At 44.0% G+C, this 21,679-nt stretch overlaps 1 protein-coding gene across 1 annotated transcript in view; it reads right to left on the bottom strand.

Annotated features, from left to right (window-relative positions):
* Positions 1 to 441: 441 nt before the first annotated feature.
* SHISAL1 (shisa like 1) overlaps positions 442 to 21,679 on the bottom strand; it is a 127,295-nt gene continuing 106,057 nt past the window's right edge. The window contains exon 5 of the mRNA XM_073316478.1: positions 442 to 2,511. Coding sequence (XP_073172579.1) covers position 2,511 — 1 coding nt within the window. The 3' untranslated portion in view covers positions 442 to 2,510. The remainder of the gene's footprint in view (positions 2,512 to 21,679) is intronic.

The following is a 21,679-nucleotide window of genomic DNA, read 5'->3' as shown; positions in this document are numbered from 1 at the left end:
TGTGTGTTGTAGATATAACCTCGGGGGGGGGGGGGGCGGGTTGGTCTTTGCAAGCGAAGGCAGATAGGAAAAGAAAAGGAGGCATGTTGCCCACAGAGGCATGGCCAGAATCAATGTTACTTCTGGCTACATGATTTTTCTGGCCTTTATGGCAAGTTGGGAATGAGGCGTCCATCTCACAGCTCTACTGTGTGTATTCTCCCTTCCATGCAAGCACAGCCCCTTTGCTCAGGCTAAATACTATTTTTGCAAAAACCCAATGCTGTATTGTACTAGTATCTGAAAACTCTCTATAATGCCCCTTTGATGGAGCTCTTATTGTCCCAGCTTCAACTAAAGTGCTTTGAATGGTATCATGAAATGCTATTTTAGAAAACTAAAAGCTCTGTGGTTTAAAGTGAATTGAGAATTTAAAAAATATTGACTAAAAAATATTTTAGTACATTTGCCACCATGTACAATACCACAGTACATCTTTAAAGCTCTAGTATGGCTCTACAAACTGAATCACGTGCGGGGAAGAAGGGGGGCATCAGAGTACCCTTCACAAAGGGGATGCTGCAGGCATTCTGCGTGGAGCAGGAGCAAGTCCAATGGCTGCAAGGGTGCTGAGGGGGAGCACGCTTACCTGTAGCACTTGCTACACCTTTTCATTGGGTATAGCATGCCCTTCCCCCAGTAATACTTTGCATTGACTGGTTGGCATGCAAGGAGGTGGGACATGGAGATGTCCCTGTCCTCCTCAGGCAGGCCTCCTCTCAGAACTGGACTGCTGCAGGCAAGATTGGCTGGCTTCCCCTGCTTCTGCTCTCCAGAACGGACACCTCTCTGTGCCTTTTCACTATCTAATGCACTTCTGCAAGGTAGCCATAACTTGGCCCAAAGTGTCCCGTAATAATGTATCCCTTAGCTGTTCAGTAGAAAAAGAAAAATGCTCTCAATTCAAAGAAGTTTTAACAGAAGACTTCGTGTTACTCAGTAGACATGGAAAGCGTTCCTGCTATTGATGATGCTCTCAAATATATGCAGCTAAGTCACAGTCAGATCATTTGGTGTTGGTCGGAATAATATTAGCCATCCTGAATTAGTTTGGCACTAATGTGGCTGTGTTGAGTACTGTAATTCCAGAGGAATTCCTCTGTTTGGTTGTAGTCACCAGGTGCTCTGTATAAAACTATGTCTTGCTGCATGACTTAATTTCACAGGAATGATTGATATAAAATGGCTGGCCAAACTGTGGTTCGTGAGCCGCATGCGGCTCTTTTACAGTTAAAGTGCAGTTCATGGAGCCCTCCCTCCCCTGTTCTCCACCTACCAGACTGGGAGAGGGGAGCTCAGGGCTTCTGCCCTGCGGCAGGGTGGTAGGCCTAGGGGCTTCTGCCCTGCGGAGAGTGGGATCTCTGGGCTCTAGTCTCGCTGGAGGTGTCTGCTGGGGCTCAGGGCTTCAGCCCTGCTCCTGCTCAAGCCCTGAGCCCCAGCAGGTGCACCCAGCTCTCAAACTTCTGAAGATTATTTTATGTGGCTCAGAGGGTCAGTACATTTGGCCACCCTGATATAAAATATATTGTATGTCTTCAAATTAAATCCCTACCATAAAATAGTCAGGCTATTGCAACACGCAGTGACTCAGTATCCCATTGCTGTTCTGGCTTGCAAAGCAATCCTCCCATTCCTGAGGGGGATAAATTATGAGACCAATCAACTGCTGAATAACTATCGCCCTGAGGGGATTGGATTATTGCCTTGTAAAACAGAGGAGTAGTGGTGTTATTGCTATTGTAGTCTGAGGGATTTTTCTTTTCATTTCCTATCAGGTTGAGGAAGGGGAGAGGTTGTCCTTTTTTAAATTTTTGTACCCTCCTCTGGAGGGCAGGTACAGTTGAGGCGACTTGTTGTGCTCAGGAATTTCATGATGTCATGCCAGTCTCATTGCTGTGAATAAAATGACCAGAATCAGGGACTGAAATGACTACTACCCTGCACTCTGATTGGACGAGGGGTCCCTTTGTATTGTGAGGTGTGATTGCGGGAACAGTGACGGGGAATGTCAGCATCTACTCTATTGTGACATATTCACCAGAGAACTTTGGAATAACTCACATTCGTTATTCTGACACAGATTAGGCTCTAATGGCAATTGATGGATGGGGAGGCAAAGAAAGTTGATCTGCCAAAGGTTTGTCGTCTTGTCCTTGTCCACCTTGGCTTGGATCTTGCAAGAGCAACTTGTATTTCACTGTATTGAGCTTTCCATCAAATACGATGTCTCCTTTCAAAATAATAATCTTGACCTAAAATTAAAATATTGCTTACTGATGGTTTTCTGAACTCTTTCAACATTGTTTTTGTAAGTTGATAGGAGGTGATTCTTGTCAGATGTCTTGACCAAACTCCATCTTGCAGTGCCAAATTGTTTGTTTTCTGTCATTCACTTGGATAGTTGGCTCTTGAAAGCTGCTCGCTGCATTCTAAACTCACCTCTCCCATCTTGAGGCACATCATTATAGTTTTCTGAAAAATATAAGAATGTTTGCCTGTAAGTGTCAAGAAGACAGTGTAATGGGAAATAGCTTAACTGTAAACCTGTATTGTTTCATTGTTTGTTTTAAAACAATCCCTTCTAAGTAGAGCTGAACAAATAATTGATATTTTTAGTTTGGTGGTTGAACTGAAAAATCTGAGGGTGGGGGAGTTTGTTTTGAACCGAAACTGAAATGAAAAACTGGAAAAAAAACTAAACAAGTTGAGGTTGATTTCAAAATGACATTTTCAAAACTATTTGATTAGTTCAGGTGCCCTAGAAATGAACTTTTCAGTAAATTTACTATTTGCCCAATTTTTTTTGTTCAGCTCTTCTTATAAGGACCCTGACCGTGCAAATACTTTAGCACATGCGTAACTTATTAATTTAAGTAGTCCTATTGATGAGTTTGATTAATCAGCTGTGTAAGAGCTTGCTTAGTTGGAGTCTAAAACAGACACTAACATTCGTTTCCTTCCCAAATTTCTCCTCCTCCATTGTGGATGACAGTTGTCAATACTGATTGTCTTGTTGCCCAAGAACATGACAAGGGGACAGTAACCTGTTTGTTTGTTTGTTTGTTTGTTTGTTTTTTTGTTAATAAGAGCATGACGTATTTGTCTTGAAACACGAAGGAAGAAACACGTGTAGTGTGAATTACTAGCAAGTACAAATGAAAACATAATTAAAATGGATTATTTAAATAAAAGCTTCCTGCTTGCTGATTTTAAATCATGATAAAAATCAGTGATTTAAACCATTTTGATTTAAATCAATCCACCTTGGCTACTACAGTTGATCTAGTAAGTATTAATACTTGTAGAACACTCTCTAAAAATACCAAGTATGTGTACCTGTTCCTCTTGTGAGTTAATATCACTAACCTGAACAGTCTCATTGGAGTCACTGGGACTATTGGCCTGACCAAGTTTTACTCGTGTGAATAAAGGCTGAAAGATAAACCCCTACATAAGTGCTAAATATTATTCTTACTGATGTTGTTAATACCTTATGCATGGGGCACTGACTAGGAAACTAGTGTCCAATCCAGATACTCACTCTGCCACTGACTTATTTTGTGGCCTTGAGAAATCACTCCATGTTTCTAAACAGCTATTAGGATATTTATTTACTTTGCTCACATAACCCTTGAGAGGGTTATTCAGTCTGACAATAACAAATGCTATAAATGTGCGAGGTGTTATCAAGTACACAGTCTTTGCAAATGACTGTGGGCCTGATCCTGAGAGGTGCTGAGCACTTGCAAGTCAATGTTGTTGATTATTTACTACAGACATAAAGTAAGAGGAACAGTCTGCCTCAAAGAGCTAAATGGACAAAGAATACAAAAGGTAGAGGAGAAAGAGGTGAAGTGACTTGATCCAGGTCACACAATACTTCAGTGGCAGAGCTCAGAGAAGAACCTGGGCCTCCTGATTCCCAGCCCAGAGCCCTATCTATTAGTCCATGCTGCCTAAGGGTTGGGAGTGATCAGTTCCTCTCTGGATGTGGCCAGTGTCAAACATTGCTCAGACAATGACATGTAGCATAAATACCTAGTCTAGATCAATACATAGGAAAATAATGTAGATTGCATTTTGGGATAGGCCAAGCTTAAAAATCTTCCAAGGAGCAAAATACACTTTATTATAGTTTGCCATAGCATATGTCGGCTGAGGCACAATATATATTGTTCTAACCCTAATAATACTCATTCACTTAACCTAAGAATGGCCATACTGGGTCACACCAATGGTCGATCTAGCCCAGTATCCTGTCTTCTGACACTGGCCAGTGCCAGATGCTTTTGAGGGAATGAACAGAGCAGGGCAATTATCGAATGGTCCCAGCTTCTGGCAGTCAGATCTTTAGGGACACCCAGAGTAAGTGGTTGCATCCCTGACCATTCTGGCTAATAGCCATCGATGAACCTATCCTCTGGGGACTTATCTTATACTTTTTATGAACCCAGCTATACTTTTTGGCCTTCATACCATCTCCTGGCAATGGGCTGCACGGGTTGACTGTGTGGTGTGAAGACATAATTCCTTATGGTTGTTTTAAACCTGCTGACTATTAATTTCATTAGGTGACCCCTGGTTATTGTGGTGGTCACTTTCTCCACACCATTCATGATTTTATAAAAAGAAAAGGAGTACTTGTGGCACCTTAGATACTAACCAATTTATTTGTCTCTATCTCTAAGGTGCCACAAGTCCTCCTTTTCTTTTTGCGAATACAGACTAACACTGCTGCTACTCTGAAACCTGTCATGATTTTATAGAGTTTTATCATATCCCCTCTGTTGTTGTCTGTCTTCTAAATGAACAGTCCCAGTCTTCTTAATCTCTCCTCATATAGAAACTGTTCCGTACCCCTAATAATTTTTGTTGCCATTCTCTGTACTTTTTCTAATTCTAGTATAGCTTCTTTGAAATGGGGCAACCAGAACTGTGTGCAGTATCCAAGGTGTGGGCATACCATGGATTTCTATAGAGGCGTTGTTATATTTTCGATCTTATTATCTATCCCTTTCCTAATGGTTCTTAATGTTCTGTTCGCTTTTTGGACTGCTGCTGCACTTGGAGCAGATGTTTTCAGAGAACTATCCATGATGACTCTCAGATCTTTCTTGAGTGGTAACAGCTAATTTAGACCCCTCATTTAAACTGATAATTTATTCCTACCCTTTGTTTCCTGTCTTTTAACCAGTCACTGATCTATGAGAAGACCTTTCCTCCTATCCCATGACTGCTTATTTTGTTTGAGCCTTTAGTGAGATACCTTGTCAAAGGCTTTATGACAGTCGACAAACACTGTATCCAGAGGATCACCCTTCTCAACATATTTGTTGACATGCAACCTCAAAAATGTGAAGCATGATGTCCTTTTACAAAATCTGTGTTGATTCGTCTCCAACATACCGTGTTCATCTACATGTCTCACAATTTTATTCTTTGCTATAGTTTCAACCAATCTGCCTGGTACTGAAGTTATGTTTACCAGCCTGTAATTGCTGGGGTCGCCTCTAGTGTGTTTTTTAAAAATTGGCATCACATTAGCTATCCTCCAGTATTTGGTACAGAGGCTGATTTAAGGGATAGGTCACATACCACAGTTAGCAGTGCTGTAATTTCATATTTGAGCTCCATCAGAACTCTTGGGTAAATGCACTCTGGTCCGAGTGACTTATTGCCGTTTAATTTATCAATTTGTTACCAAACCTCCTCTATTGACACCTCATCTGGGACAGTTCCTCAGATTTGTCACCTAAAAAGAATGGCTCCGGTGTGGGAATCTCCTTCCCATCCTCTAAAGTGAAGACTGATGCAGAGTTTAACTTCTCCTCAACAACCTTTTATTCCTTGAGTGCGGTATATAAGCACCCTGACTTTCACAATAAACAAGCTAATCCCATTTCAAAACCAGGCCAAAACAAGCTAGTCCCTAAGAACCCTAACACTCTACGTGATTAGATCCCCCATGCTTGCAGTCTGGGACTGTGGTGGACCTGCTGTGCACCCCTAACTTCCCCCTCCCCCAACCCTTGTCCCTTCCCCCTGCTTACCCTCCTCCCCTTGCCTCTGATTGCTGGGAGCTGATCAAAAAACAAACAAAGAAGCTACAAGGCAAAAACTAGCCAACAAGCAACTCACAAGCCAATTAAGCCAAAAACAAGCCCAATTTGTGCATTTTTTTTGCAGGGGTGGGTTTGGCATGTCTGCCAATGGCCCCAGGGATTGTTTGGCACGCTTCCTGCTTTTGATGTATTTAAAAAAAATGTTGTTAGTTTTAGTGTCTTTTGCTAGTTACTCTTTAAATTTTTTTGGCTTGCCTAATTATACTTTTACATTTGACCTACCAGAGTTTCTGCTCCTTTCTATTTTCTTCAGTAGGATTTGACTTCCAATTTTTAAAGGATGTCTTTTTTTACTCTAACTGCCTCTTTTACTCTGTTTAGCCATGGTTGGTCATCTTACAGTTTTTGGGGTTTTTTTAATTGGTTTTGGGGGGTATACATTTAGTCTGAGCCTCTATTATGGTATTTTTAAATACTTACCATGCAGCTTGCAGGCATTTCACTCTTTTTACTAAACCTTTTAATTTCCATTTAACTAGCTTCCTCAGCTTTGTGTAGTTCCCCTTTTTGAAGATGAATGCTACCAGGGTATTTCCCCCTTACAAGGAGGTTAAATTTAATTACATTATGGTCACTATTATTGAGTGGTTCAGATATATTCACCTCTTGGACCAGATCCTGTGCGTCCCTTAGGACTAAATCAAGAATTGCTTTTCTCGTTATGAGTTCCAGAACTAGCTGCTCCAAGAAGCAGTCATTAGCAGTGTTTAGAAATTTCATCTCTGCATCCCCTCCTGAGGTGACATGTACCCATCAATATGGGGTTAGTTGAAATCCTCCATTATTATTGTGTTTTCGGTTTTTGTAGCCTTTCTAATCTCCCTGAGCATTTCACCATCACTGTCACTGTCCTGGTGAGGTGATAGGTAGTAAATTCCCACTGCTATATTTCTTCCAACAAAAATTGGTAGTTCTTTACCTTTTGGGTATTCACAGGTCTAGGTGCTACATTATTCAGCTAACATTCCATGAATGCAGTGTAAAGAAATCTATGTTTATAGACCCAAAATTTCTGTGGGAATCACTGTTTGCTTCTATCTAGTAGACAGCTACCTGTCAAATCAACTCAGAACATAGGGCTTGTTTCACCTTTTTGTTACTCCATTCTTATGCCAGTGGTAATGCTATTGAAATCGCAGTGATGAATCTGTCAGGATGTTTCTTTGTTTGCTGTATGATCTGGACCGTCTGCTCTCATGCATAATGAGCAATGGTGTCTTAGAATCTTGTGCAAAGTAATCCTGTGCGATATGCTTCATCTACCACGTGCCCTTTGAAGAGGTAAACTGTGGGTCCAGAACATCCACATGGTCGGAGTTCTGGGAGGGAGTGTAAACACAGCCTATGAGGGAGTCTGCGGTTCAGCACTGATAACAAGGATGGGGCAGTTGGATGGTAAACGGGGGTTGGGAATGGGGATGTGCTAGACAGAGGATCAGTGCTCCAAGATGTGTCTAAGAACCTCAAGCTAGGGGCAGTGCCTGGACTCATTTCAGACTCCCAAGGCTTAAAGCACTTGAACCCACTCACAGGAGTCTGGTGAGTGGTCAAGAGGGGGCACTCTCCTAGATCCGTGACACCTCATAAGAACACAAGAATGGCCACACTGGATCAGCCCAGTATCCTGTCTTCCGACAGTGGCCAATGCCAGAGGGAATGAACAGAACAGGTAATCATCAAGTGATCCATCCCCTGTTGCCCATTCCCAGCTTCTGGCAAACAGAGGCTAGGGACACCATCCCTGCCCATCCTGGCTAATAGCCATTGATGGACCTATCCTCCATGAATTTATCTAGTTCTTTTTTTAACCCGGTTATAGTCTTGGCCTTCACAACATCCTCTGGCAAGGAGTGCCACAGGTTGACTGTGTGTTGTGTGAAGAAATATTTCCTTTTGTTTGTTTTAAACCTGCTGCCTATTAATTTCACTCCAGTGTCACTGGGTGCTCAAGATGGACAGTGTTCACTGAATGGGTAGCTTTCAAGATATTTTGTTTTGTCATTCTCCTTATGCGTGAGCAATCTGAATTCTAGCATTTCCTACTTTTGAATGCTTAACTTTGCAACCTTAATATTCTTGTACTGTGGCTTTTTGGATGTAATTTCCAAAGTTTTGTAAAACCTTTTAAAAAAGAGAGGGATTAGGAATGTATTCAGTTAAGAAACAAACCCAATGCTTCTTAAACAGAGGTTGTCAGTTGGAGGCAGTCTTTGCACTGCGACTCACTTAGTCCTGCATGTGGTCAGTACCTCCCCTTTCTCATTCCTTAGGATGGGATTCTCATATATAGCAGTTGAATGGGGCAGAGACTCACAGAGTTAAACAGCTAACTAAGCACTATAGGTGGGATTTCAAAAGCTGCTAAATTACTTAGTGCTTGTGTACTATGGGGGAGTGATTTCTAAAGTTCACTATCATGTTGGGCATGGATAGGTGCATAGAGACCCTGCTGGTGTGCACTAAAGGTTCCCTATCTCTATGTTAAAGCACACTAGGAAACCTTTAGTTTCCTTTAGAAACTCTACATGTACCAATTTAATGTGCAACATGTTAATACTTTAGAAATCACTCACCCCCCCCCCCTGCATTGTGCACATTACCCCACCATGCAGGCATGCCCTTAGGTGCACAAGTCCCAGTGACTTTCAGTAGAACTTCTACCTTAGCTGGCCATCTCACTCCATCAAGGCCTGTGCAGGATTCTTCAGCTGTGGTACCCAAATGCAGGTTCTGAGGGGTCCAAGTTATGAAAGCTATGTATTTTTGGTACTTATATGGTCTTTTGGGTACTTATATTACTGTAGTGCCTGATCATCTTACAACCTTTAAAGTATTTATCCTCACAGCATTCCTGTGAGGTACGGACGTACCGTTATGCTCATTTTACATTTTGGGGAAGCAAGGCAAAGAGACAGTAAGGGCTTGTCTGTACAGACGTTCAGTTCATGGCAAGCTGGGGTGTGAGCCCACCCCTCAGTAGTCTGCTGCAGACTTAGGGCAAGTCTATGCTACAAAATTAAGTCAACCCAAGTTATGCTGATGTGCAGCCACCGTAGTAATTACATTGCTTTTATATAGCCACACTACTCTCCTTGTATCAGTGGTGTGGGTCTTAACTGCCAGTGCTTGCATTAATACCATGGGTAGGTATCCCACTGTGCAACTCGCCACCATCTAGCACAGGCTGGTTTGGGGGAAGGGTTTGCAATGCCCCATGGGGGCAAATGAGGCATGCAGGCATAGGCACCGACTATGGAAAAAAATTAGCAGGTGCTTAGCACCCACCGGCAGCCAAGCTCCCCTTCACTCCCATCCGCCGCCGGTCCCGCCAATCAACTCCTCCCCCTCCCTCCCAGTGCCTCCTGCACACCGTGGAACAGCTGTTTTGTGGCCTGCAGGAGGCGCTGGGAGGGAGGGGGAGGAGCAGGGATGGGGCAGAAAGAGGTGGGGCTGGAGTGGGCGTGGGGGCTTGGTGGAAGGTGTAGAGTTTGGGCAGGGCCTGAGTTTGAGCACCCCTAGGAAAAATTAGAAGCTGGCACCTGTGCATGCAGGGGTGACTGGGAACATAATTTCAGCCTCCCATGATGCAGTTTTCTCCATCTCCTAATGTTATCTGCACCTCATAACATTTCAGGACTCTTTTTTCAGAAGCCCCACAAACCTGCACGTCCACGATCTTTGCGAGACGCATGGATCCTGCCCAGCTTTGTGCTGTTGTGGTGAGTGCTGCAAGCACAATCTGCCTGATCCTGCAGTATTTGCAGAGCAGCCAGAGGAGCAGTGGGGAATAGTAGCTCGCTGTGGGACATAGAAAGAAACCATTCTTTTCAAGGGGGTTGCTGGCATTCATGGAGCAGCTGTAGACGGTGGAGTGCTGGGTCTGGGCCTGAGAAACAAGCACTGACTGGTGGGGTCAATCGTTATGCAGGTATGGGATGACGAACTGTGGTTGCAGAACTTCTGGATGTGAAAGCTACATTCCTGGAAGTGTGTGCAGAGTTCGCCTCATCTCTCTGGCACAGCCACATCAAAATGAGAGCTTCTCTGACAGTGGAGAAGTGATTGGCCATCGCTTTGTAGAAGTTTGCAACGCCAGATTGCTACCGATCAGTCATGAATCAATTTGGAGTAGGGAAATCCACTGCAGGGGCTGCCGTGATGCAAGTGTGCAGGGCCATTAATAGCGTCCTGCTACAAAGAACTGTGACTCTGGGCAATGTGCAGGGCATATTGTGTTTTGTGGCAATGAGGTTCCTGAACTGCGGTGGGGTGATAGCTGGCATGCATATCTCTATTGTGGCACCAGACCATCTTGCCACACAGGACATCAACAGCATGGTGTTGCGAGCCCTAGTGGATCACCAGGACGTTTTACTGACATCAGTGTGGTCTGGTCAGGGAAGGTGCATGATGCACACATCTTTAAGAACACAGGCCTGTTCAGAAATCTGCAAGCAGGGACTCTTTCCAGATCAGAGGATTACCACTGGGGATGTTGAAATGCCAGTAGTGATTCTGGGAGACCCAGCCTACCCCTTACTCCCATGGCTCATGAAACCGCACGCTGGCCACCTCGATAGCAGCAAGGAGTGCTACGACTGCAGGCTAAGCAGGTGCAGGATGAAAGTTGAATGTGTCTTTGGGTGTTTGAAAGGCCGCTGGCACTATCTATGCAAAGATTAGACCTCAGTGAAAAAAATATTCCAATGGTGATAGCTGTCTGCTGTGTGCGTCATCATATGTGACACAAAGGGGGAAACGTTTCCAGTGGGGTGGAGGTGGAATGGCTGTCTGCTGATTCGAGCAGCCAGATACAGGGCTAAAGAAGAACTCAGACGAGAGCTATGTGGCTCAGGGAGGCTTTGAAAGGCTATTTTAATAGTGAGCCACAGTGAACCGCTTTCATGTTCTCTCCACAGGTACCATTGTGGAGAGTGGACCAGATGATATGTCTGGGAGGAGAAAGCAGAAGGAGACTCCGCTGGTTGGAAGGCATGAGATGCACTGTCCTAAGATGGGGGGTTCCACAACCACCACTCCCAAGAGAAGGAGGCGGGTGGTGGTGGTCGGGGACTCTCTCCTCCGGGGGACTGAGGCATCTATCTGCCGCCCTGACCGGGAAAACCGAGAAGTCTGCTGCTTGCTGGGGGCTAAGATTCGCGATGTGACGGAGAGACTGCCGAGACTCATCAAGCCCTCGGATCGCTACCCCTTCCTGCTTCTCCGCGTGGGCACCAGTGATACTGCCAAGAATGACCTTGAGCGGATCACTGCGGACCACTGTGGACTACGTGGCTCTGGGAAGAAGGATAAAGGAGTTTGAGGCACAAGTGGTGTTCTCGTCCATCCTCCCTGTGGAAGGAAAAGGCCTGGGTAGGGACCGTCGAATCGTGGAAGTCAACGAATGGCTACACAGGTGGTGTCGGAGAGAAGGCTTTGGATTCTTTGACCATGGGAGGGTGTTCCATGAAGGAGGAGTGCTGGGAAGAAACGGGCTCCACCTTACGAAGAGAGGGAAGAGCATCTTTGCGAGCAGGCTGGCTAACCTAGTGAGGAGGGCTTTAAACTAGGTTCACTGGGGGAAGGAGACCAAAGCCCTGAGGTAAGTGGGAAAGCGGGATACCGGGAGGAAGCACAGGCAGGAATGTCTGTGAGGGGAGGGCTCCTGCCTCATACTGAGAATGAGGGGCGATCAGCAGGTTATCTCAAGTGCTTATATATGAATGCACAAAGCCGTGGAAACAAGCAGGGAGAACTGGAGGTCCTGGTGATGTCAAGGAATTATGACGTGATTGGAATAACAGAGACTTGGTGGGATAACTCACATGACTGGAGTACTGTCATGGATGGTTATAAACTGTTCAGGAAGGACAGGCAGGGCAGAAAAGGTGGGGGAGTAGCACTGTATGTAAGGGAGCAGTATGACTGCTCAGAGCTCCGGTACGAAACTGCAGAAAAACCTTAGTGTCTCTGGATTAAGTTTAGAAGTGTGAGCAACAAGAGTGATGTAGTGGTGGGAGTCTGCTATAGACCACCGGACCAGGGGGATGAGGTGGATGAGGCCTTCTTCCGGCAGCTCGCAGAAGCTACCAGATTGCACGCCCTGGTTCTCATGGGTGACTTTAATTTTCCTGATATCTGCTGGGAGAGCAATACAGCGGTGCATAGACAATCCAGGAAGTTTTTGGAAAGCGGAGGGGACAATTTCCTGGTGCAAGTGCTAGAGGAGCCAAGTAAGGGGGGAGCTTTTCTTGACCTGCTGCTCAGAAACTGGGAAGAATTAGTAGGGGAAACAAAAGTGGATGGGAATCTGGGAGACAGTGACCATGAGTTGGTTGAGTTCAGGATCCTGACACAGGGAAGAAAGGTAAGCAGCAGGATACGGACCCTGGACTTCAGGAAAGCAGACTTCGACTCCCTCAGGGAACGGATGGGTAGGATCCCCTGGGGGACTAACATGAAGGGGAAAGGAGTCCAGGAGAGCTGGCTGTATTTCAAGGAATCCCTGTTGAGGTTACAGGGACAAACCATCCCGATGTGTTGAAAGAATAGTAAATATGGCAGGCGACCAGCTTGGCTTAACGGTGAAATCCTAGCGGATCTTAAACATAAAAAAGAAGCTTACAAGAAGTGGAAGGTTGGACATATGACCAGGGAAGAGTATAAAAATATTGCTTGGGCATGTAGGAATGAAATCAGGAGGGCCAAATCGCACCTGGAGCTGCAGCTAGCAAGAGATGTCAAGAGTAACAAGAAGGGTTTCTTCAGGTATGTTGGCAACAAGAAGAAAGCCAAGGAAAGCGTGGGCCCCTTAATGAATGAGGGAGGCAACCTAGTGACAGAGGATGTGGAAAAACCTAATGTACTCAATGCTTTTTTTGCCTCTGTCTTCACGAACAAGGTCAGCTCCCAGACTGTTGCGCTGGGCATCGCAACATGGGGAATAGTTGGCCAGCCCTCTGTGGAGAAAGAGGTGGTTAGGGACTATTTAGAAAAGCTGGACGTGCACAAGTCCATGGGGCTGGACGAGTTGCATCCGAGAGTGCTAAAGGAATTGGCGGCTGTGATTGCAGAGCCATTGGCCATTATCTTTGAAAACTCGGGGCGAATGGGGGAAGTCCCGGATGACTGGAAAAAGGCTAATGTAGTGCCAATCTTTAAAAAAGGGAAGAAGGAGGATCCTGGGAACTACAGGCCAGTTAGCCTCACCTCAGTCCCCGGAAAAATCGTGGAGCAGGTCCTCAAAGAATCAATCCTGAAGCACTTGCATGAGAGGAAAGTGATCAGGAACAGTCAGCATGGATTCACCAAGGGAAGGTCATGCCTGACTAATCTAATCGCTTTCTATGATGAGATTACTGGTTCTGTGGATGAAGGGAAAGCAGTGGATGTATTGTTTCTTGACTTTAGCAAAGCTTTTGACACGGTCTCCCACAGTATTCTTGTCAGCAAGTTAAAGTAGTATGGGCTGGATGAATGCACTATAAGGTGGGTAGAAAGTTGGCTAGATTGTCGGGCTCAACGGGTAGTGATCAATGGCTCCATGTCTAGTTGGCAGCCGGTGTCAAGTGGAGTGCCCCAGGGGTTGGTCCTGGGGCTGGTTTTGTTCAATATCTTCATAAATGATCTGGAGGATGGTGTGGATTGCACTCTCAGCAAATTTGCAGATGATACTAAACTGGGAGGAGTGCTAGATATGCTGGAGGGAAGGGATAGGATACAGAGGGACCTAGACAAATTGGAGGATTGGGCCAAAAGGAATCTGATGAGGTTCAATAAGGATAAGTGCAGAGTCCTGCACTTAGGACGGAAGAACCCAATGCACCGCTACAGACTAGGGACCGAATGGCTAGGCAGCAGTTCTGCGGAAAAGGACCTAGGGGTGACAGTGGACGAGAAGCTGGATATGAGTTAGCAGTGTGCCCTTGTTGCCAAGAAGGCCAATGGCATTTTGGGATGTATAAGTAGGGGCATAGCGAGCAGATCGAGAGACGTGATCGTCCCCCTCTATTTGACATTGGTGAGGCCTCATCTGGAGTACTGTGTCCAGTTTTGGGCCCCACACTACAAGAAGGATGTGGATAAATTGGAGAGAGTCCAGCGAAGGGCAACAAAAATGATTAGGGGTCTGGAACACATGATTTATGAGGAGAGGCTGAGGGAACTGGGATTGTTTAGTCTGCAGAAGAGAAGAATGAGGGGGGATTTGATAGCTGCTTTCAACTACCTGAGAGGTGGTTCCAGAGAGGATGGTTCTAGACTATTCTCAGTGGTAGAAGAGGACAGGACAAGGAGTAATGGTCTCAAGTTGCAGTGGGGGAGGTTTAGGTTGGATATTAGGAAAAACTTTTTCCCTAGGAGGGTGGTGAAACACTGGAATGCGTTACCTAGGGAGGTGGTGGAATCTCCTTAGAAGTTTTTAAGGTCAGGCTTGACAAAGCCCTGGCTGGGATGATTTAATTGGGGATTGGTCCTACTTTGAGCAGGGGGTTGGACTAGATGACCTCCTGAGGTCCCATCCAACCCTGATATTCTATGATTCTAATGTGTGCACGGCCTGATGTGATTGTTTGTTTGTTTTTGGTTTTTTGCACCCCAGTATAAACCGTGTAATGTGTGCTGTGTGTGTAGTAATGTAACGTTGCAAATGCACCTATTGCTATTAGCTGTGAATGTCGGCCCCAGCCAGCATATGATATGAACTAATACAATGATTAAGTTTTCATAAATAGACTTTTATTCCAAACCACTGCAAACAGACATACAGGTAAGTGAATGAAACTTTATAAATACAGGGAAGAGAAACCTTGGAAGAGAAAAGAACAGTCATTTTCCTTTCATAAACACACACACTGACTTGTAAGAAACACGGTTGGTGTAAGTGCGGCTGTGATTGTCTGTACTCGCCCCTGGGGTGGAGTGGTAGGGGTAATGCCGTGGCATCCAGGGCCATGGCATGTGGGGTGTGTGTAGGGAGGGCCCAGAATGTAGTTCTCTATGGGCTACAGAGGGAGGTGAGCCATGGGTCAGAGCCTGAAGGTCAGCAGGAGTCTCCAGCATGTCTGTTTGTTGCTTGAGAAGGGCTAGCATCTCCTGCTGTTTATGTCTCTCCTTTTCCTGTGCTTTTCTCCTCTCTGCTCTATCCCTGTCCATTCTGCCTGTCCTGTGCTTGGTATCTGAAGCACCAGAGGGTGGGAGATGAACCCACATGAATGCACCCCTGAACTCTGGGGCTTTGCTGACCAAGGACAGCCAACTGTGTAGGGGGTGCAGTGGAGGGAGAGGGGAGGAATGTGTTAAAAGGACATTCGTTTGTTGGACTACCCCTCTTCCCCTCCCCCCACAAAAAAACATGGGAAACTGAGGCCAAGGACACTGCCCACGGTATGTTGGAGTTGGGTTGGCTTGGCTTACGATTGCATATGTCTGAATATGGTTGTGATGTTTTTCCAAACTAATGCCTGATTCCCTTTCCTTTTTAATATATACAGACTCAGTGCTTGAGAGTGGGCAAGTATTGCCTCTTAGAGGCAGCTGGGATGCAGTTAAGTTTTCCCCCATTACAGGGTGGGGGCTCAAGCCAGTTCTGTGTTGTAATGTTAAGAGGAACCCCTAGATATTGAACTCTGCCCTTGTTGCTGCTGACTTCACCTGACAGGGTTACACCATTGTACGTCCGAGTCTTACCCTGAGAACCAGTTAAATAATGAGTACCAGGTCCTCAACTGCTGTTAATTGTTGATTTCACTCAGTTATGCTGATTTATACTGTTGAGGATCTGGCCCTTTGTATAGTTTAATCACTTATGGTTGGCTCCTAATGGGTCTGGTCCAACTGAAGCCTCATGTTTGCTAATCCCTATGGTTAAAAATAGCTTTTGTATGAAGAATATTTTGTGTCTGTATCAGCAGCTTCTTCTACTTATGAGATCAGTTGTTACTTGTCACAAGCCCGCTGTAGGGACAGTGCAGCCATAGAATAGGCTGGGAAACAGATTATGACTTGGTCACAACTTGCCTGTAGCTGCCTCCTGCTTGGAAAGGGGATGTACCCTGCACCAGCTCTGTAGCTGGCACAGCTTATGTCCCTGGTGCAGCTGCACTGGTTGGCATATTTGGAAGTGCAGGGCAGGTGTATGCAGATGGGGACTCTGCCCTGAGGAGACTGGGTAGTCTACAGGATGGGTAGCTGGCAGAGGGCAGTAAAGTAACCCCCCACATAGGCATGCAGGGAGGTCATTGATCTGGTCCTATGTGGCTCATAATATATGGCTCCTAATGTACTGAAATAAATTGAGTTTACTTAAAGCTCCCATGCTAATAGCTTGAGTAACACATTGACTTCTTCATTAGGAGGTAACTAGATTATGTTGGTACTTCCTTATGCTGCATAATTGAATCTATGAGTCTACTGCAAGTGCTCTTTTAATATGCAGAAGATTCACGGGATCCAAATGAACTGTTTAAAGCATTTGTGTACAGTCGATAATACCTTAAAGCATTAGTCTTCTCTGAACATATTCATATATAACGCCCTTTACTATTAATGGAAATTACGGATGCACGTGAAGGGAGCGGATAATTCCCTTCAGTGACCGAAATTTGACTGGGTGACTAGACAGCTATGTGTTTTTGAATGTGGACAGCTGATTCTGCAGTCCTCCATGTGCAGAAAACTCCTACTGGTAACAGCATGAGTTGCACAGTATAACTGGTACATCTTTAATATGGTAGACCACATTTTGTTCTGGTGTTAGCTAAGTATAAGTCAATTGTAAAAGAGAAAATAGGTTACTTCTGTAGTTTTGGAAATGGCTATATCTGCACCAATTAAGTACATCCCAGGTCCCTCTAACTGGAAAAAAAATGAAACCACACAGAATGCAGTTTTCTATATTTACTTAATGAAGGGGCAGATTTTGCAGCCTTGTCATGCAATTAGTAGAAGTGAGAAGTCCATGGGACTACCAGCATGAATAAGTTACTCATTGTGAGCGTGGGTTGCAGAATTGGGTCCTAAATTTTTGAAAGGCAAGTAGCTGTAAATTAATTTTAACTGGTATTCATCTGATAGTCCCTCATCTGGTTTGCAGCTGAGAGTTTTAGAAAGGAAATATATCCAAGTTCAGACTTTCCTTTCAGAACTTCAGAGACTTTAAAGAAATGTGAAATATGCAAACTTTAACAGAGGTGTATTGAACAGGGAAACAGATGAAGGAGACTTATGGACATTACACATAATGCTGGAGTATTTTGCTGAAAAACCTAAAAATTCTCTCTGTGTGTGTTCCTTGGCTCACTGAATATATTATCATTTTTTTAATTACAAGAAATTCTCCTCTCTCCCCCATTAAAATATATTATCAAGGAAAAAAGTGTTTAAAAATATTTCAGCTAAGATTTTTAAATCACATTTTTACTTTTGGATGGATCTGTATTGGAAATTTAATAAGAACTGGACACCCAAATCTCTTAGATGGCTTTGAAAATCACATTCTTAAAGTCCTGCCCATGTTGCCCAAAGCAAGGCAATTCATTTTGGCTGAAACATTTGTCCTTAATTCATCCAGCTGTGTACGTCGAGAAATCATCATACATTTTAATGTATAGTGGTCATAAAATAACTAACATGGCCATTTAATTCACAGGGGTCACAAGAAAAACTGGCTTGATCAGGTGGGGACATTTGAATGTATACCTCTGACAGCCTTAATTGAATGTGGTTGGTTTGTCAAACCTTGACAGAACTAGTATGCCAAACTGAATAGAGATAATATGTAATGAAGCCAGACCTTTTGCTCAGCTAAAGAAGGTTGTAGTTAATGTTTCATGTCTTCACAAAAAAGTCAAGATACAAGGGAATTATCAAAGTCAAAATTGGGCTATTTTAAATTATTCATATTTCTGAAATGTAGTGAAATGACTCTCTGTAGGGTAGTTGAATGGATCATTGTAATGTGTATGGAGAGAGTTTTTTCCCCCCCTCTGTGTCTTTAGTGTCTGGATCAGACAAGTTGTTCTGGAACTGAGCCAGAGGTGGTCTGGAATTTAAAATGCACAGGGCACCAAAACTACTAACAAACTATCAAAGCGATTAAAATCTACAAGTGCTATAATAAGGGAAGAGATTTTGGTGGAAGAATCCAGGAAAAACTCTCTTCAGTAATTGAATGCCCTCACCTGCACCTAGCAATAGAAATAACAGATTAAGGTGGTTGGATTGCATAGTTTCTTATGTCAGCTCCAAACAGTCAGAGTTACTTGTGCAGTCCCAGAGGGGTACAGCTTTTCTACCAAATTCCTGAAGTTTAGTGGCACTAGAAGATTCCTCTCACAAGCATGAATATAGAGATGCCGTTTCAAAGAACTACTACACCTGATGCAGTGTGGTCAGCCAGATAAGGCACGAGACTGAGACTTGGACTTGGTTTCCATTCTTGACTAGCACCAAATTGCTGTGTAACCTGAGTCAGGCCACTTCACCTCTATTTTCCCTCCCACTGTTTCTTGGCTATGTAGATTAAGCTCATCGGGCCAGGGATTGTGGCCCAGAGCCTCAAAACTATTTAGGTACCTAATTTCCCACTGGTTTCAAAACACCCTTGAGGATATGTGTCTCTCTTATTATGCGTTTGCACAATGTCTAGCACAATGGGTCCCAATCTCATTACATATAATAGAAAATTGCAATAATGATATTTTAGACAGTTCTCCATTGGTGATGAAGACTGGATTTTCTGAATGTCTCTAACTTCAGATCATCCCAAACCCCCAAAAGCCTGTGTCACAGATTTTGCAAATGTATTTCAACAAAAGGACTTTAAAATATATACAGTATATAAAATATACAGGTGTTCTTCATATTTGCAGAGCTATTTTATACTGGACTCAGAGTGTATATCTAAAGACTAAATTAGAAAGCAGCACACTGAAGAGTAGGGAAGGCTTTAAAAGAGCATGCTGTTCCAGGAAAAATTCAAATATGGGTGGGAGAAAAGGCCCTCTTTCTTACTCTCAGCTTGAATTTAATGGATTCTTATTCACTGAGATGCTACTCTGTTGTTGTCTCAAAGCCAACTTCAAAAGTTAGCCAGTAAAATATATCGTGTGATGCAATCTTTTGCTTCCTGCTGTATTGCCAGTCCCTGGTTACATACCCTCTCAGCAGTTTGTTCTTTGCAGTAGAATTTTTGAAAATGTAGATTTAAAAAAAATCTTCTGTTCAGTAACAGTGGATACTTGATTCATGAAAAAAGTATTCTACAAAATAGAGATACATTAAAAAAAATTATAGTTCCTTCCTTTTCTCCATTCATTCAGCCTTTATTGGCCAACATAGAACCAAAAGTAATTTATCTATTTGTCAATGGATATTTGCCAGCCATTTTTCTCTCTATATATATAATTAGAAACTGTGGGTAAGATCCTCTGTTGGTATGAATCTGTGTAGGTCCAGTGAAGTCAATGGAGTATACCAACTTCCCAGAAATCACCTACTACAGGACAGGCCTAACAAAGAAAATAACAGAACGCCACTAGCCGTCACCTTCAGCCCCCAACTAAAACCCCTCCAACGCATTATCAAGGATCTACAACCTATCCTGAAGGATGACCCAACACTCTCACAAATCTTGGGAGACAGGCCAGTCCTTGCCTACAGACAGCCACCCAACCTGAAGCAAATGCTCACCAGCAACCACATACCACACAACAGAACCACTAACCCAGGAACCTATCCTTGCAACAAAGCCCATTGCCAACTGTGCCCACATATCTATTCAGGGGTCACCATCACAGGGCCTAATAACATCAGCCACACTATCAGAGGCTCGTTCACCTGCACATCCACCAATGTGATATATGCCATCATGGGCCAGCAATGCCCCTCTGCCATGTACATTGGTCAAACTGGACAGTCTCTATGTAAAAGAATAAATGGACACAAATCAGATGTCAAGAATTATAACATTCATAAACCAGTCAGAGAACACTTCAATCTCTCTGGTCACGCGATTACAGACATGAAAGTTACGATATTACAACAGAAAAACTTCAAATCCAGACTCCAGCGAGAGACTGCTGAATTGGAATTCATTTGCAAATTGAATACAATTAACTTAGGCTTGAATAGAGACTGGGAGTGGCTAAGTCATTATGCAAGGTAACCTATTTCCCCTTGTTTTTTCCTACCCCTCCCCCCCTTCCTCAGACATTCTTGTTAAACCCTGGATTTGTGCTGGAAATGGCCCACCTTGACTATCATACACATTGTAAGGAGAGTGATCACTTTACATAAGCTATTACCAGCAGGAGAGTGGGGTGAGGGGAGAGAAAACCTTTTGTAGTGATAATCACCCATTTTTTCATGGTTTGTGTGTATAAAAACGTCTTCTGTACTTTCCACAGTATGCATCCGATGAAGTGAGCTGTAGCTCACGAAAGCTTATGCTCAAATAAATCGGTTAGTCTCTAAGGTGCCACAAGTACTCCTTTTCTTTTTGCAAATACAGACTAACACGGCTGTTACTCTGAAACCTGTCATTATGCAAGGCACTGCATTTAGCCGTATGGAATGGAAAACTATCAACTGCATGAAAAAACTTGTACAGATACAGACAGACATCATCTTCCTTTCCAAATGCAAACAGATGGACATTGTACCAAAAGGACTGAAAGTAAAAAATCCATTACAATCTACATACCACACAGACTATGCTGACAGCTTGTGCCACACGCTCTCAAAGAAACTGCAGAACCACCTGATCAACATCCTCTACAGCAAACAGGGAAAGATAAAGAATGAGCTCTCAAAAATGGATACTCTCATAAAAAATCAACCTTCCACACAAACTTCCTCGTGGCTGGACTTTACTAAAACTAGACAAGCCATTTACAACACACACTTTGCTTCTCTACAAAAGAAAAAGGACACTAAACTTTCTAAACTACTACATGCCACAAGGGGCCACAGCAATGGTTCCCTCAACCCACCCAGCAATATTGTTAACCTATCCAACTATACTCTTAGCCCAGCAGAAGCAGCTGTCCTATCTCGGGGCCTCTCCTTCTGCCCCTCCACCGCCACGAACATGATACAGTTCTGTGGTGACCTAGAATCCTATTTTCGACGTCTCCGACTCAAGGAATATTTCCAACACACCTCTGAACAACATACTAATCCACAGAGACCTCCCTACCAACACTACAAAAAGAAAGATTCTAGGTGGACTCCTCCTGAAGGTCGAGACAGCAGACTGGACTTCTACATAGAGTGCTTCCGCCGATGTGCATGGGCTGAAATTGTGGAAGAGCAGCATCACTTGCCCCACAGCCTCAGAAACAACTCTGACATCATAATCAAAAAGGCTGACAAAGGAGGTGCTGTTGTCATCATGAATATGTCGGAATATGAACAAGAGGCTGCTCGGCAGCTCTCCAACACCACTTTCTACAAGCCATTACCCTCTGATCACACTGAGAGTTACCAAAAGAAACTACAGCATTTGCTCAAGAAACTCC

This window comes from Lepidochelys kempii, chromosome 1 (assembly GCF_965140265.1).
Source record: "Lepidochelys kempii isolate rLepKem1 chromosome 1, rLepKem1.hap2, whole genome shotgun sequence".
Lineage (NCBI taxonomy): Eukaryota > Metazoa > Chordata > Testudines > Cheloniidae > Lepidochelys > Lepidochelys kempii.
The sequence above is the reverse complement of the archived record's forward strand: the minus strand, read 5'-3'. Positions and strand labels throughout refer to the sequence as shown.